This window comes from Physcomitrium patens, chromosome 20 (genome assembly GCF_059467195.1).
Source record: "Physcomitrium patens ecotype Gransden chromosome 20, ASM5946719v1, whole genome shotgun sequence".
Classification (NCBI taxonomy): Eukaryota; Viridiplantae; Streptophyta; class Bryopsida; order Funariales; family Funariaceae; genus Physcomitrium; species Physcomitrium patens.
In genome coordinates, this window is record NC_143429.1 from 4,951,405 (window position 1) to 4,968,301 (window position 16,897).

At 37.4% G+C, this 16,897-nt stretch overlaps 3 protein-coding genes across 12 annotated transcripts; 1 reads left to right on the forward strand and 2 right to left on the reverse strand.

The window, feature by feature from the left end:
- Positions 1-449: 449 nt before the first annotated feature.
- Positions 450-7,217, forward strand: LOC112273523 (DNA replication licensing factor MCM3 homolog 3). Its single transcript, XM_024502416.3, has 17 exons — positions 450-984; positions 1,506-1,618; positions 1,819-2,027; positions 2,211-2,341; positions 2,501-2,739; positions 2,981-3,217; positions 3,428-3,582; positions 3,761-3,969; positions 4,116-4,284; positions 4,469-4,668; positions 4,804-4,860; positions 5,080-5,175; positions 5,330-5,532; positions 5,672-5,800; positions 5,915-5,992; positions 6,346-6,487; positions 6,724-7,217. Exons 1-17 carry the CDS (start codon positions 919-921, stop codon positions 6,778-6,780), a joined length of 2,490 nt encoding a protein of 829 aa, XP_024358184.1. The 5' UTR covers positions 450-918; the 3' UTR covers positions 6,781-7,217.
- Positions 7,218-7,240: 23 nt separating this feature from the next.
- LOC112273524 (mitochondrial import inner membrane translocase subunit Tim9) lies at positions 7,241-8,428 on the reverse strand. Its single transcript, XM_024502417.3, has 2 exons — positions 8,034-8,428; positions 7,241-7,645 (listed from the first exon to the last, which is right to left on the reverse strand). Exons 1-2 carry the CDS (start codon positions 8,117-8,119, stop codon positions 7,459-7,461), a joined length of 273 nt encoding a protein of 90 aa, XP_024358185.1. The 5' UTR covers positions 8,120-8,428; the 3' UTR covers positions 7,241-7,458.
- A 1,057-nt stretch (positions 8,429-9,485) lies between these two features.
- Positions 9,486-16,505, reverse strand: LOC112273156 (splicing factor-like protein 1). Of its 10 annotated transcripts, none has more exons than XM_090245370.1 (14): positions 16,190-16,505; positions 15,751-15,838; positions 14,457-14,975; positions 13,770-13,898; positions 13,497-13,542; positions 13,171-13,253; positions 12,909-12,986; positions 12,700-12,753; positions 12,398-12,532; positions 12,189-12,243; positions 11,771-11,871; positions 11,394-11,474; positions 11,164-11,278; positions 9,486-10,970 (listed from the first exon to the last, which is right to left on the reverse strand). In XM_090245370.1, the coding sequence occupies exons 3-14, from the start codon at positions 14,934-14,936 to the stop codon at positions 9,715-9,717; spliced, it is 2,613 nt and encodes an 870-aa protein (XP_090101496.1). In that variant the 5' UTR covers positions 14,937-14,975; positions 15,751-15,838; positions 16,190-16,505; the 3' UTR covers positions 9,486-9,714. The 10 variants fall into 10 exon arrangements, with proteins under 10 accessions (XP_090101496.1, XP_090101495.1, XP_090101493.1 ...); XM_090245369.1 differs by lacking the exon at positions 16,190-16,505 and adding an exon at positions 15,228-15,301 and having other exon boundaries at positions 15,751-16,178; XM_090245367.1 differs by having other exon boundaries at positions 14,457-15,838.
- Positions 16,506-16,897: the final 392 nt, after the last annotated feature.

A 16,897-nucleotide genomic window follows, 5' to 3' on the forward strand; every position in this document is an offset into this window, starting at 1 on the left:
TCTTAGAATTAAAAGTATTGATTGATTTGAAGAACACAAAAAGAACTCATTCACACACACACACACACATGTATATATATATATATATACTAGTGAAATCTTGTGCTGTTGGACACATAAAAGCTATAAAATGATTTGTTGTATGGGTAGTAAATTGGAGATCTTTTTGATGGGTATGTAGGACTTTTTGCTGATTGACAATTTCTTTGATTTTGGCCAATGAGAAGGCTACTTTATGTCTTTGTTTTACACCTAATCTTATAAAAAAGTGTTGTAAACTAAACTAAACAAAGTGAAGTTTAGTTTATATATATATATATATATATATTTAAAATTAACAATTAAATGAATAATTACGTACACACATTTCAACATATTTTCAAATCTAAAGAAAATCACACGTAATGGCTGATTTGAATTGAGGCAACGGGAAGAGTTGTTCGAACTCAGACCACGGAAAAACCAACAGCAGGAAGGGACACCTATATCCGCGGCGGGATGACGTGGAGGATGAAACCTCACAGATGAAGACACCTCCGATGAAGATCCGAGGTGGACACAAATTTGGCGCCAAATTGCAATTGGCGCCCAACGCAACTCCGGTGGTGCCCAGCAATCAGGCCTCGCTCGCTCGCTCGGTCCGTTGCCATCGCCTGCCCGCCCGCTCGCCCGCCCTCCTCGTCCTCATCCTCCGATGCTCGCATTGTCCCCGCCCAAAATCGAAGCTCGTGACTTGGGGTTGGATTGTCGCACCCAATTGTTCAGTTGCGGAAACCCAAGTTGGAATGCGTGAGAGGCTCCGTCGCCCTCGCGGGGAGCTTGTAAGTGTAGTACCGTAGCGTGTGGCGAGGGAGGGTTTTAAAAGCCTGGGGTTGTGGAGGTGGAGGTGAAGGTGAAACATTCCTTTCGCGAGCGACCATGGACATGAATACGGAGAGCAGCGCTGCGTACAAGCGCACGTTCTTGGACTTCCTTGATCCTGATGTGAGCTTCCCTCGTGCTTCCTTGTTGCTGTGGTTGTTGCTGTGATTTTTTTTTTTTTTTTTTTTTTTTTTTTCCTTTTTTTTTGCATGTCTTTCGGGAGTTTGAGTATGTTGAGGTTGAATGCGACCATCTCTGGGCCGTTTTTGGAGTTTGGTTTCGAGTTACATGATTGTTTAAATTTTTGTTTTCGAAGATGTCGGGTCTCGTAGCTGCCAGCTGTTTCGTAGTCACAGCATTGTTTGGTCTAGTCAGATTGGCTACCAAGGGTCGGAACTTCCTCCTCCTCTCTCTCAACATCGTATCTTAGGTTTAAATTGTGTGCAGTCCGTAGACAATCGACAGTGTCAGGGTGGCTGAGCTTACTGTGAACTTAATGCATCCATATGTAGGAAAAGCTTAGCTCGTAATGTATTGACCCACAATCAAGAAAATCATGTCGAGCATCTGGTAGAATAGCGGGGCTAATTTTGCCTGCCGTTTTGTGTCCACGGAAAATGCCTGATCGAGCATGTTGTTTACAGATGGGTCAAGGTGTGTACATGGAGAAAATTCGCAATATGTTCAACACATCTAGGAAACGGCTCCTTGTAGACCTTACCGACCTTCGAAACTTCGACCCCGACCTCACCCGCCGGTACATCCAATGCACAATCATCATTCACATCATCTGTTCTTGTTCATATTATTTTCCAATACATGGAGCACCCACCTCGACATGACTTTCTGTCGATACCAATCACGATTATTTCATCAAGATGTCTGCTTTGCAGTTGTTGTTCTTTACAAGTACAAAGGTGTTGGCATTGATTTGATCGCTTGGCCTACATTGCACAGATTGCTTCAGAGACCTGGTGAAATGATGCAACCATTCACCGAAGCCCTGGATCAAGCAGCTAGGAATGCGAACCCAAAGTACTTAAGTGAAGAAGAGGAGGTCCTCCTTGGTTTCGAGGGTCCGTTTGGGTTTCACAGACTTACTCCACGAGAACTTCTGTCACCCTTTCTGAGCACTATGGTGTCTGTGGAGGGCATTGTTACCAAGTGTGAGTGCCTTTACTGCCTCATTAGATATGCCACGGTCTAAATCTCCTCATGAATACAATCCTACAGATATAATTTTTTCATTTCAAAGTATCATGCTTCATGCTTGATGGGTGCCTCTGATGTCCGAGCATATTTCAACAGCCGCGTTCACACTCCACTTGACTTGTGGTGATCCATGACAGGTTCTCTGGTGAGGCCCAAAGTGGTTAAGAGCGTTCATTTCTGCCCCACCACAGGCGAGTTCTTGAATCGTGAGTATCGGGATATAACTTCTGCGTCTGGCCTTCCAACGGGTTCCGTGTATCCCACTCGGGTAATCCTTTCACCATCTCTATTTTTGACTGCCAGATGTTTATTTTACATATGACATCTTGGTGTTCGTAACCTGCACTGCAGTGATTGGGTCCTTACATGACCGGTAGTTGAATGTAACTAGTATTTGGTATACTTAATCTAAATTATGCATTGGCAGGATGACCAAGGTAACTTGCTAGTAACAGAGTTTGGGCTCTGTAAGTTTCGAGACCACCAGACTATTGCTATTCAAGAAATGCCAGAGAATTCTGCACCTGGTCAGCTGCCACGTTCCATCGACGTCATTGCAGAGGATGATTTGGTGGATGTTTGCAAACCTGGAGATCGAGTTGCCATTGTAGGGATCTTTAAAGCAATCCCTGGTGCTAACAAAGGGAGCATGAATGGCGTGTTCCGGTAATGCATGTCGGTTGTGTGTAACTGGCGCAGTAGTTGTTGTTAGCAGGTGTATTGCTGGCACTGCAGTAGTGCCTGAGTCACGAACATAACATCGAATAGTCAAGTGTCGATCTAGCTCCTTGCTTACTTCTGTGGTCCGAAATATTGGGCGACGTCTGTAAATCTTGGTTCTGGGCAGCTCAGCGGGAATTCCATATCAGGGGTGTTGATTCTTCATAAAACACATACCTGTGTGCAGGACGGTACTGATTGCAAATAACATATGCCAGCTGAACAAAGAAATCAGCGCACCTATTTTTACTGGTGAAGATCTTAGTAACATCAAAAAGATTGGAAAGAGGCAAGATACCTTCGATCTTTTGGCAGAATCGCTTGCACCATCCATTTATGGCCATTCATGGATAAAGAAAGCAGTGGTTTTACAGCTGCTTGGAGGGATGGAGAAAAATTTGAAGAACGGAACTCACATTCGCGGGTATTTCTATCATATCCACCTCTGGTCTTCAAAACTATGATCCAGATTTACTTACTCTAATCTGAATAGAAACTTATTATATAATTGTAGCAAGATTATGCTGCTTTAAATATTGAGATCCATTGATCAGGCGTTTTGAATCCATCTTGAATTGTGGCATGAGATCGTGCTTTATCGATTGCAAGTATGCTCATGGCCGTTTCGCTGCAGAGATGTGAATATGATGATGGTTGGAGACCCCTCGGTGGCCAAGTCACAGCTTCTACGTGCAATCATGAATATCGCTCCGTTAGCTATATCCACTACAGGTCGAGGGTCTTCGGGCGTAGGTCTTACAGCTGCTGTCACCAGTGATCAAGAAACAGGTAAGATATGTACTCCATTCTCCTTAGTTGTAGCCCTAAGGAAGTGATTTCATACTGACGATACTTGGCGGATGGGAGATTATCGTACCATTCTCACAACCTATCAGACTTCAAATTTCTATACAAGTTGGTCTTGTAGATCACATGACTATTCTGAATGTGGTATCTCTACAAACAGGAGAGAGGAGGCTAGAGGCAGGGGCGATGGTTTTAGCCGACCGCGGCATAGTGTGCATTGACGAGTTTGATAAAATGAGTGATCTTGACCGAGTTTCTATCCACGAAGTTATGGAGCAGCAGACTGTTACTATTGCTAAAGCTGGCATTCATGCGTCTCTCAATGCTCGGTGCAGCGTCGTTGCAGCTGCTAATCCTATTTTTGGCTCGGTAAGTGCTAAGTATCTGCTTCGGAGTCAGATATTTACATCCAAATTCACGGATAGCAAAATGTATGTGGAGGGAAAATGTGAATGTATGTTCTGGCATACATGATCTCTGTAGATGCAATTAACACGAAAGTTGATGGTGTACAGTATGATCGATCGCTTACACCGACCAAAAATATTGGACTGCCCGATTCATTGCTGTCACGATTTGACCTGCTTTTCATAGTGCTGGATCAAATGGATCCAGATATTGATCGCCAAATTTCAGAGCACGTGTTGCGGATGCACCGATATCGTTCTGCCGGAGAGGATACAGGTCCTAAATTCGAGACTCATTGCCTTGAACACACTTAAAATATATTGCTTCCTTATATTAGTATCATTTCTTTGCCCAGACTTACCGATTCCATAGTTTCCAATTACTCTGATGAGTATCGCTATACCATTTAATTAGGCATTTGTTTGGAAACCTCAATGCTTTATGAACATGCTTCATGCAGGCATGCCAAGGGGAGCTGACACCAGAGATGAAGACGAAGAAGCAGAACATGCAACAGCAGTATTTGTGAAGTACAATCGCCTGCTTCATGGCGAGAAGAAAGTTACTCGACATACCAAGCGCGATAAACTCACTACTAAATTTTTGAAGAAATACATTCACTATGCTAAGAGCAGAATCATGCCCGTCCTTACAGAAGAGGTATGCTGCACTAACATCAACTCAAGAAACCAGAATGCTGCATCATCCTTAGCCTGCTCTGAGCTCCTTTGGAGTGTCAGGATTTACTAACATATGGATTATGAGAATGATTACTAAAACTGAATTTTGTTCCAGGCTTCGGAGCAAATTGCTCAGACCTATGCTGAAATGCGTAACAACGGCTCAGACAAGGTTATGATCCACTCCTATCAACACCTACTAATGCTCTCTGTGCACTTGCTAGCTTCACTCTTGTGAAAGTGACAAATAGTGAGAATGACAAAATAGACAGATCAGAGAATGTTTTCATCGTAGTAGTAATTTCTTCTTCCTTCGACGATGTTACTAGCATGCCTGGTAAGTGTCGATACTCTGCTTTGACGCGTCTGACTAATATGCTTGGCGATGCAGGGTGTAGGAGGGGGGACACTACCTGTCACTGCTCGAACGCTAGAAACCATCATCCGACTCTCAGCTGCCCATGCAAAACTGAAGTTGAGAAACCAGGTGTCATGTTAGCAGTCCTTATAATCAAGTTTTTCCTCATTAATGCATGTGCTTTGAAGGTTCAGAAAAGCTCTATTTAGCGGTATGCGATGAACGAGCTTTATTTTGGTAGTTCTCCTTTCTGACGCTGGATAGTCGGACTTTCTGTTTTCAGGTTACGAAAGCTGATGTGGATGCAGCACTAGGTGTTATGAACTTTGCGATTTACCACAAGGAGCTCACGGATATGGATGAAAGGGAAGCCGAAAGAGATCGAGAACGAGAGCAAGAAGCTCAGAAGAAGCGCTCGGCAGAGAACAGTGGTGTGGAGACTCATGATAATGCTGATAATGAGGAAGATTTATCAACTGATAACAGGTTCAAAATATCACTTCTAGATATTCGATCTCTGGTGTCTGTTAGTACCTGCTTGTCAAATGGAGTGCTGGTTTTGGATGTGATACTTCAATTGCGTAAGCCAATTATGTAGTGCTTAAACTTCTGCAACATCTTTCAGGAGGACACCAAGGAAAAGGCAAAGGAACACTAGGAGCCAAGGCACTCCGAAGAAGGGAGGGGATGTAGAGATGGAAGATGCAGAGTTCATATCAACAGATGAAAGATTAGGGACAGCTGCTTCCACCAGGTGATACATGTGGCATCCCCTTGACTTTTCTGTGAGTAGGGCTTCTCTGGCCAGGTTATCAATGCGAGCTAGTTATCATGATTGTTTACGATCAAGTGATTTGGGGACTTGCAGGCAAGATGACGGTCTAGACAGTGAAGCTTTTGACAGTGAAGAACAAACAAAGCCTTTGATTGAAGTATCTCCACAGAGGTAAGATTTTAGTGAGTTTTCATTGCTTCAAATCAGAGAATAAAAATTCGATATGAAATGAGGATTTTCTTCACCAAGCATATATTTTTACTGCTACTTTATTCCACTACATCAGTGTAGGATATTATTGAATTCTGGTTTGTTAGGTTGTGATTTGTATACCACGTTTAGGTGGAGAACCTTTTAATGTTGATTAGGAAATGGCTCATTACTTCCCGAAACTATTGGACATTCAAGTTAGATTTTGGTTATTCTCGTGTGACATTGTGGGGCTCTGGTCTCTTCACTTTTGTTATTCGTCATTGAATTAACTATTTTTTCTTTTCTCTTTTATCCCATTTTTCGCTTCTTAGGGAGCTACAATTTCAAAATATGTTCTCCCAACATACAATGACCAACCGCCTGGAGTTTGTCCAATTGTCGGAACTTGCCTCTATTGTGAACGCCAACAATCCCAGACCTTTCTCTGCCGGAGAGATTGAATGTGTCCTGCAGGTACTTGTCGACGAAACCTTCGTGCTGACATTTTTCTTATTTTTTATTTTTAGGAGCATAATTATCAAAATGAACCTCGTCCGAACCCTAAATCATTTCAGTCTGCTATTTTGTTGTGAATCACATACATGCTCCTGGTACGAATCCTGGACATAGTGAAGATTTCATGCTTATATGTAGTGGGAGAAGGCTCCATAAGCATCTTTCCTCACATGCACAATGCCTCTGGTTTGCAGAAAATGCAAGCAGCTAACCGAGTGATGGTTGCTGAAGACAAAGTCCACCTAATTTGAAGGTCGAGCCTAATAAGCCTTCTACAACTTGGTTCAAGCTTCTGTGAGACATTCCCGGTGATTTATCACAGAAAAGCTTTCAACTGAAAAGTGTTTTGCGTTATTGAAGGAAGACCTTGGTCTTTTCTTTGAACATGACTGCTATGATGGATCATGTGTGACTACTATGATGGGTCACTTCCCAGTGCTGCAGAGGACGGCAGTTAGGTATCACATGTCTAAGGCGTGATATTGCTAAGAATAGGGATCATCAAAACCTTGTAGCTTATGGCACACCGCCTATTGTCAGGCTGAATTTTCTGTTCTGTCAAAGTATGAGGATCCTTCTGAGCTTGTTTGACTGAAACAATTTGCACCATCTAGACAGTGTGTACTACAGTAGGAATCTGGAATTGTACATCTTAGAAGTTTATGAAATTTCCACATTTTCAATCTTATCCCAGACTGACTAGTGAGGGTGTTTGTAGGTTAATGAGGAATAAATTGTTTTTTGGGTTGCAGTTGAGTATTAAATTGCAGTTCAAACCATGTAAATTTTTTCTTGCACCTATAGTTTCATGCCCTTGGATGCACATCATTTCGAGAATCCAGAAAAGAGTATCTAAATCCCTATCGTAATATTGGTAAAGTGAAAAAGTGGCTCCACCACTTTGTATGTATAATGCGATAGGTGCGCATTCAATCGGGAGTAGGGGCACTCTGGTTTAACTCTGCAAAGCGCATGCTGACCCGCATAGAATGATTCAAGTATTTCTCAGCGCACCACTTGACACATGTCTCTTCTTGCTTGTCTAAAGACTTCCTCCGAAAACTCTCTACACAGTGGCAGAAGCATTTCTCTACTAAGGAATTGTACATCTTCAAGCTGGAGAACACATGAGAAAACCCAGATCAGGGACGTCGCTGGCAAAAAATTGTACCACTGTGATTTCTTGCAGCAGAAATGGCAAACGAATGACCAGGCAGATAAAAGTATGCAGCAGAATTCCACACATCGCCAGAGAACAGCAGAAAAACAACTAATCAACCCACTTTAGAGTTCCCAAAACCCTATACAAGCCCACAAACTCCCAATCAAGTGCGCCTCCCAACTTCCTCCACCAGAAAGAAGATGCAACCAATCCATCTTAACACGATCGAATGCCGCCAAAACGCAACACTTCAAGCTCAAGCCCACAATACCGAACCTTCAAAACCAAACCATACATTGCGAAGGAAACAAAGAATACAAACGAAGCCGCAGGTTGATAGACCTGTCTCGAACTTGAAGATGGTCGATCATGGTCGACATGCGGTGTTTGTCCTCTTCCGGCAACGCCTCAAAATCGGCCGGTTCCATGGCTGATAGATGCTACGCAACCCCTGGAACGAGAAATGTGGCTATTCAATTGATGTCAAGAATATGGCAGCGATGAACAAATGAATCGACAAATCCAAATTCGGCGCCAGGGCGAACAATAAGCAAGCAAGAGTCGCGTCAATGAAGTACGAAGCGTAAAACTCAACCTCTGACAACCACTTCGACCTCTCTTTGCAAACTTCGCCATCACCCCCTTCGAATCAGGGCTAGGATTAGGTTTAGGGTTAGGGTTTCTTAGGCCGTGGTTATTAAACCCATGTGATACTGTGATGGTGTGCTTGCAGTTTGAGCGTTGAATTGTTAGTTTAGATATAAGGTTTCCAGTAGAGATTTCAGAATACCTTACTATAGTGTCATTTGGAGTTACCTGATTTTGTAAAAATAAATAAATGGAAAAATTCATGGGTTGTGATCAGGTATGTGATATAGTTTATTTTGGGGATCTTGATAAAGTTTTTTATGCCACCTAATTTTTTAGTATATAGTTATTTATGAAAAATTGTTATGGTTTTGTGGAAACAAATGGAATGTGTCATATACTTAACAATGAAATATGGGTAAAAATCATTTATATATCTTGTAAGGAAAGTTGAATTAGCTTGATTGTGTAGTTATTGGTTGGTGAAACTATTGGCAATGTAAACATGCAAAATGTATCACATGTGGCATGTAATTGTATTGTACATGTGGATTACTGTTGTGCAACAAGTGAATTGCAAGTCTATTCATCCACTTGAGCATGTAAAGCATCAAATGTATGTTTTGGAGTGCTTGGAAGAATTTAATGTTTGTATATTAAATATTAAAATTTTATTAAGAATATTCATATAAGTAAAATCGCAATAATTAAAATTAAAATTTTTTTACAAAATAAAATAGGATACTTTTTATTATACTATTTTTAATTTTTTTTATCATGAATAATACTGAGGAGAATTAGTTTTTCAAAAATAAATTTTAACTTTTTTAGTTATATAAATGGAAATATGTAGTTGTGTGCATCTCTCTGTCTGTATGTGTGTGTATATATATATATATATATATATATACACTCTCTGATTCAATGTATTTCATACATACATAACACAATAAAGTTGATCAACACATGGAGATTTTATCAATTGAATATTCTAATTTCAAAACCAGAATTTCACTAATTCTGTAGGATATTGAAGATTCAACTTAAAGCATAATGTCAATGGTGTTAAAATAAAACTTAATGATAAAGACAACATCATATTTCAATAATACCAAATGTATTATCTTATGAATTATTTTACATTAAATATTACACTGACAATTTATATTTTTGATATGCTTGTTAATTGAACAAAGTTCATATAAGTACCATTGATTTACATACACATTTTTTTCAGTTGTATTACAAAAAATATAGAGAAGTTATACAAATTGATGATGACATGATGATATGTATCAGTTACAAAAACCAAATATTTAAAGATAAATTGAGTATGGAATCATAAAACTACTGTTGTTGGCCACAGTAATATGTTTGTAATGTTGTGCACAATTACAATAATAACAAAATGGTTCAAAATGGTATACTATTAAATTCAACTTTGAATTTGAGTGGTCTCTACAGAAGCCATCAATTTTTCATTTTCAAAATCAATGGATTGTGTGTGCATAGAAGATGAAGGTGGTTGAGGAAAGCATGAAGAATTCAATTGTTGTGTAAATGTTTGTCTTGAGCTATTTAATATTGGATCATGTGGCATTGCATTGGGTATACTTGCACTTTCTTCATTAGAAGGATGATGTGCAGTGTTTGGAGGTTGGTATTGTATATCATGACTTGTTGATTTTATGGTTGACACCAAGTTTTGTGTAGATGAAGGATTAGGTATTGTAGATACTTGTGACACCAATTTGATTGATGATTTGGGAGTGGGTGAGTCAATAAGGCTACTTCCGGAATGGAAAGTGGGTGGGAGAGGGGGTGCTTTGTTTTGATTAATAGGCCACAATTGTGTATTATTTGAGTTAACGGGTTGCCAACTTTGTGGAGGCATTTGAGAAGTTGACAAATCCGGGAATTGTTGCAAGGTCCCCATGTTGGGAGCCACAGATTGTGGGCTAGCACAAATTGGGGTTTGCAAGGAGTTGGGTTTGAAAGCCCCATGAAGAGGAGGTTGATACAACAATGGTCTTTGAAGGATTCTATAGTCATTTGTTTGATGGGGCCTAACAATTTGGGCATGGACTACATTTAAGGAATTCATCATTCCTTTTGGAGGGGGCCCATGTATTATTTGGAAGGGTTGGCCTTCCATAGATTGAGAAGGTGGATTAGTAGGAGCATGCATTGTGGTTTGGTAGATTGGTCTCATCATTTGATGCGGATGTATGGCAACTAAGTTAGGACTTCCTACCATTTTTACTGAGTTATATGGTACCAATGGACCATTTTGGTTGCTCCCAATTGTTAGGCTTGGGTTTGAAACATACGTGATTGGTGTCTCCAATTGTGGTGGTTGGCTTGAATTGTTGGGATTCTTTGTGTCATTCCTTGGTGTTGCTCCACAAGGTCCATTTTGTATGGGAGCCATACACATGGGCCTTTGTTGCACACAACCTCCATTGGCAATTCTAATCAACTTTGTTGGTGGTCCTCTTGGTTGAAGCCCCCCATTGTAACAAGCTCCACCCCACACAGGTGGACTCCTTATGTAAACAACTTGTGGCCGATTCAACATTGTGGGTGGTAATAATTGAGGAGGAGATGCAGTGGCACTGTTTGGCATTAAAAATTGCTTGTGGATTGATTGAATTTCATTACTGTTTTGTGGTGCATCTGTACTTGCTAATCCTGCATGTTGAAGTTTTCATTCTAAGATAATAAGCTCCTAAATATGTATCAGTGTTTACAATTATTATTGTTAATTTTGCAGTTCAAGTCATAAGTTATGATATTTTCAACAATCTGTGTGTAGTAGTTCACATGTTAAAATATGAAAATAAGGTATTAATTTAGATAATGGTGTTTAAATCAAAACATTCACCTGGAACACTTGTGTTGGTTGTTGTGGATGAATTAGACACATTAGTGACAAAACCTAATGAACCATTGTTTAATTCTTTCAAGAAATTCATATATTCTGTATCAAGAGTTTGTCCCTGCAAAGAAGGATGACATTGAAAAAGCAAGATGATTAAAATATGTATGAATAAATGATTAAAAGATGGCTTTTGTTTTTTCTAAAGCAGAATGGAAAATTGGTGTTAAATCAACCTGTGTAGTTCCAGGTTTTGATGTCTTTTGCAAGCAATCAATGGATGGATGACCACCATTTCCACATATTGAACAAGCCACCTAATAAGATTTCAATGTGTTCAATATGAGTTGAAAAAAAATAATTAAAGGTAATGTGATTACATACTGTACTGATTTTTTTAATGCAAGCTTTAATTAATTAATTATTTATTTATTTATTTATTTATTTTAAACCTTTTTCTTGGTTACTATGCAAAATTTTAACCACTACATCAGGAATTATTATTTAAAATATCCAATTATGATAAATGGTTTCAGGTATATCTAAATCTGGGTTTGTGGCATTTTAAGATTTTATTAAGTATTAATCTTTAATATTATAAAATGAAGCACACCTTAGACTGAAAAGTGATCAAAGCTTCTTTAGAACATTGCCACTCTTGATGACCCACTTCACCACATATGGAACATATTTTGGGAAAATCTCGCATTGTTCCTATTTTTTAATTTGATTATTGTTATTTTTTCCTCAGAAATATATGCTCCACACATGTGTAGACTATTACACACACACAGAAACACACACACACACACACACACATATATATATATATATATATATATAGACACACATTCTCTCTTGTTTAAATATCACCAACAAAGCACAACACATAATGTTATCTAATGCAGTACCTGAAGGCAGTATTCAGCAAATATCTCTCAATGGAAAATTAAAGTGGATGGTGTTATTTTAGATGCATTTTAAACATGTGCTAGTATTTCCTTTAGATTGAATAAGTTTGTTATTGTTACCATTCATTTCAGCTAGTTCTCGAAGTTGTTTGCGCTTATGCATATTTTGAATTTCCTGCAATAGTGTTACAAAGTACAAAATGGCAAAGTATAAAAATACAGAAAGATTCAACCTGTAAGAAACTTCATCAATACACATACTTATTTATATGGTGGGTGTTGTAGTAAATTATTATTTTGTGTTGAAATCAAAACAAACATTGTCTTACATCAACTGGTGTCAAAAGAGGTTCAATAAGAGCAACAGCTGCATCCACTTTCTCAAAACAATCCGCTGTTATGTGAACATGTAAATCATCATGAACACTTTCCAGATCTTTGTCACGGCGACCTGATATGAGTCGCTAACAATCCCAAGAAAAAAATAAAATAAAATGTAAGTATTTCATATTCCTGTCAATACTAATTTATTTTTAAATTTATTTTTGAATTCTATGATTAAAATCAGGTGTCTCAAAACAATTGATTTACAACAGTGGGGTTTGTTTTTTTCGAAGGGACTGTATAATACCTTTCCTTCTTTAACTGCACCTCTGCCTCGTATGGCTATTTTTGTTCCAGTTTCCTGAAAACAAAATATCATGTGATGTTACATTTTATTTTTCATATGTGTTTCTTTTCAGTCAGGTTTGTAAGATGCAATAACTATTTTAAGATTATCCTTTAATTTTTCATAATATAACTCAATAACATGATACTCAAATAATATTTTTTGTAGACCTGTTCCATGCGCTTTTGGGTGTTTCCTCGTGGGCCAAGAATTAGGCCAATGAAATTGTAGCCAGGATATTTTTTAACCTACAAAGGCATGAGGGCTCTGTGTCAAAAAAATGTTTGATTTCATCTTTGTCCAAAGGATATCTCCACACATTTTACCAACATTTGTGATTGAAACAGAAGCGTATTTCCTATTAATATTTTCATAATTTTTGAAAAAGCAAGGTCCAAACACTAGGTCAAGTGCCCTCAATTATATACTCACAGGAATGAAAAGTTTGGCTTCTTTATAAACAGGTTTGTAACCCACAGGTGGCTTGTACAATGGATTCAATTTCATGCACTCACCTGTACATTTTAATGCTTATTTCAAACCAATCTTAAAACTAGGTATTAAATAGATGGATTTTTTTTTTTTTTTGAATGCAAGAGTTAAAAGTATACACATATAACTTCCATCATATAACTTAAATGCACCAATTTTATTTATTTATTTACTCATTTAACAACCCACAATGCTACTATGCATCATTCATGTGTGACAAGCATTTCATTTAAGGAAATTCAAAATGACTTTGAAGTATGATCTACCAATGGCTTCACGCCTTTCTATTTCAAGTTGCTCACGTCTCCTTCCCTATCACAAGTTCAAAGAGGCAATCAATATTGTACACTTCTTGACTTGTTCTCCTAATCAAGTGATCATACATTGAAATGCATTCCACATAATTATTTGTTATTTGAAGCGTACAATAGAAATAGGTATAGTTGAGTGAGAATTTTTCAATGTGTACAATGGGGATGGAGTTAGTCATAGAATTTGTGGGGAGAAAACATTAAAAAAATCATTGGGTGGGTTTGCACCTCACGGGTGTTGGTTCGTTGGCCGTTAGAGTCATAAATGGGGGGAGGCGATGGAGAACGGGGACCATCCAATGCCTCAATGTCCCAAAAACTTGAATCCAACTGTGTAGCAATTTGCTCCGCTCGAGTCTGCTCAAAACTCGTCCCACCAATACCAGGCATCCATATCACTACATGCCTTCACCTGGATATGAGCATTTTATGTTTTTGTCCCTCTTAGGTAGAACATTGCCACATTCTTTTATACATTGTTCACTCCTTGCATGCCATCCCATAAAAAATAAAAATAAACTTTTTTTGTTTTTTGTTGATTTGTTTGTTTTGTTTTATTATTATTATTATCATTATTAATATTTTCTATTTATAATTTCTAATTTTACTTAGTTTTAATATAGTTACAAAAGAAATTATATATTTTAAAATACTACTGTGTTTACATAAAAAGTTGATAATATTACACTGTGTTGTAAGCAGTTATGATATAATTATTCTGAATTGATATACAACTTCAATAAGATTTTAGGTTCAATTTTTAAAACTCATTATTGGAATACAAGCCAAAAGAAAAGAAAAAAGTTTAGACAGTGAACATATTAATGATGTTAACTGCAACACAGCCAAAGTACCCTGTTGAAAACCAGATCAACTTGTGGAAAAGAGTGGAAACAATTTGCAAGAGGCACATACTTGCAATGCAAGTGCCAAACCCCGCTTGACAATGGGATCCTCCAGCGGATCCGGAGCCCATTGGGTAGCATTCTTGTGCTTTGCAGCGTCCATATCATCCTTTTCGTCCATGCCCTCCTTCTTCACCTTCCTCACAATGGCACCATTCCCTTTAGATGCATCGTTTTGATTCACCGCAACAAGAGCCCCAAACAATTTGTTTTTAGGTATGACAAAAGTTGTGGTGGCTCCATTTGCAAGTTGCAAAGCTTTGGAGCCCATTTTGGTGCTGGCAATTGTGCTGCAATGGACATTGGGTGTGGTCGAAGTGCACTTGGACGAGGCCCCATGAGCTGCCATGAGTGCCGCTGCCGTCTTTCGTGCAGTGGCCGTGGCTGCCGCAACAGTGAGCTCAAAGCTTGACATGGTGGTGCTTGGAGCTATGTCCTCCTTCTGAGCTTCTGCTACATTTTCTCCTTCATGCATGTCCATGTTTTCCATTGCACTGATTCTTCCAATGCTCCTTTGGAAATTCTACAACTTTATGAAGAAATCAAAACCAAAAACCAGAAATTAAATATCAAATTTTGGGCTCCCTTGCATCCTGTTCTTGAAACCCTAAATGACTCCTTTCATTTGATGTAGAACAATTCTCCAATGCAACCCAATAATTTTCATATCTCTAATTCATGTAGAACTTCAATAGCTTAGCAATTGTGGTAGTCATGGATTTGTTTATTTTATTTATTTTTTTACTCAGGTGAAGTATGGTTTGAATATTATGTGACATACTTGGAAAATCAACATGTAGCTTTCATTAATATTATAAATTCTTTTGACACGTTTTTGAAATGAAAGCAAATTACCTGGCACAATGCATTAACTATCCTTAATTAATGTATTTCTATCAACACAGGAATACGTTGCTAAACAAGTTTGAATAGTTTAGCTTAAACATTGTACAATATACTGTTATGGGCTCACATTAAACTCATATAATTGTAACTGTATATTAAAGATACTTATAAACTAATTTCTCATGATTAATGCTGTGTAAAAACATGAACTTTCAATATTATTCCTTTGAACGTAAAGTAAAAACAAAATAAAATATCACTGCAATCAGAATCACTATTAAATATCTGAAAAATTCAAGAAAACATTTATCACAAACAACACAACTATATTCAATTTGTAGCTGCTACTTTATTATATTTTATTTTAGTTTCACAGAAAGTAGTTAGGGTTTGCAAACAAGAATAGATGACTATATTGCAGTGGGATGCGAATTAAAAATAAAGAAAAAGTTCCTCACTTTCAAATTAGTATTCAATGATGGAATTGTTTGTGATCAGTCCCTTCAAACAGCCAGTGCTAATCCTCAAATTTAATGAGAATTTGGTCTGTAAACGACGTAGAAATTTTCAACTGAAAGTGCTAGTGTTCAATGGTTTACACAATTAATTTGCCTTGAGTGCTTCATTGTTGAAACAGTTTAATTTTAAAATGTTGCGTGCTAAACCTAAAATGTCCAAATGCAGAGTGCCGCTCAATACATTTAAATAAATTATTAAAACTTACAAAAATAAAAATAAAAACACTCACATGTGTAGTTGTGTGTACTTATAAAATTAAAAATCTATAAATTAAAATCTATCAAGTATAGTTCAAAATTAAAATTTTGGTTTGTAATCAGATGCAAGTAATAGTAGAGGATTAAAGACGGTCAATTAACTTCTTGGTTTAGAACTCACTTTTAACAAATTATTGTGTCTTCTAAGTAAAAATTTCTTCTGAAGATTTTTCCATTCATATCCTTTTTATGTCTATAGATGTCTATGACAAACAGAATCTAAGTTGTTTTTATTTGTTTTCAATATCACTCAAGACTGTAAGCTGTTTTTATTTAGATTACAGATTACACCTCAGAAAGAAATAAACATAGATTTTGAATTAAGTCAGTTTAAAAATTGAAAATGTTAATCATGGTAATCAAAACTACATGTAAATTAATTGGTAATATTATAGTTTGAAAAAAATTACTGTATCATGAGACCATTAGTGTTGATAATAAATACTAAATAAAATTTAGTTATCTTTGGAGTGTCAATAAAATTATATATATATATATATATATAATATAAATAAAAATTGAAAAATTTATAAAAATTTATCACTGAATAATGAAAAGGCTTGATTTTGGATATTGCCAATGGTTCAATATCAAAAGTTCAATTCTCAAAGTTAAATTCTGAAATCATCAAAAAAATCATTAACTTGGCTTATATTATATATGTATATATATATATATATATATATATATCAAATTTCTACTGACTCTTCACTGAAGCACAATTACTTTTATTACATTCAAGCATCTTATGTATTTCAAACAATGACATCAACTCAAAGTTTCATAATTCAAACTAATGCCACATCCAAACTTTCTGTAGGTGGAAGTA

Bases quoted from the DNA above. Each gene is read 5' to 3' on its own strand.
- LOC112273524 (XM_024502417.3), bottom strand. From the start codon at position 8,119: ATGGAACCGGCCGATTTTGAGGCGTTGCCGGAAGAGGACAAACACCGC. The intron at 7,646-8,033 runs GTCTATCAACCT...TGTGTTCTCCAG, and splicing joins CATCTTCAAGTTCGAGACAG to CTTGAAGATGTACAATTCCT.
- LOC112273523 (XM_024502416.3), top strand. From the start codon at position 919: ATGGACATGAATACGGAGAGCAGCGCTGCGTACAAGCGCACGTTCTTG. The intron at 985-1,505 runs GTGAGCTTCCCT...TGTTGTTTACAG, and splicing joins TGGACTTCCTTGATCCTGAT to ATGGGTCAAGGTGTGTACAT. The intron at 5,176-5,329 runs GTGTCATGTTAG...TTCTGTTTTCAG, and splicing joins AACTGAAGTTGAGAAACCAG to GTTACGAAAGCTGATGTGGA.
- LOC112273156 (XM_090245370.1), bottom strand. From the start codon at position 14,936: ATGGAAAACATGGACATGCATGAAGGAGAAAATGTAGCAGAAGCTCAG. The intron at 12,244-12,397 runs GTAAGACAATGT...ACACTATTGCAG, and splicing joins CTCTTTTGACACCAGTTGAT to GAAATTCAAAATATGCATAA. The intron at 11,872-12,188 runs GTAACAATAACA...ATTAAAAAATAG, and splicing joins AGAACTAGCTGAAATGAATG to GAACAATGCGAGATTTTCCC.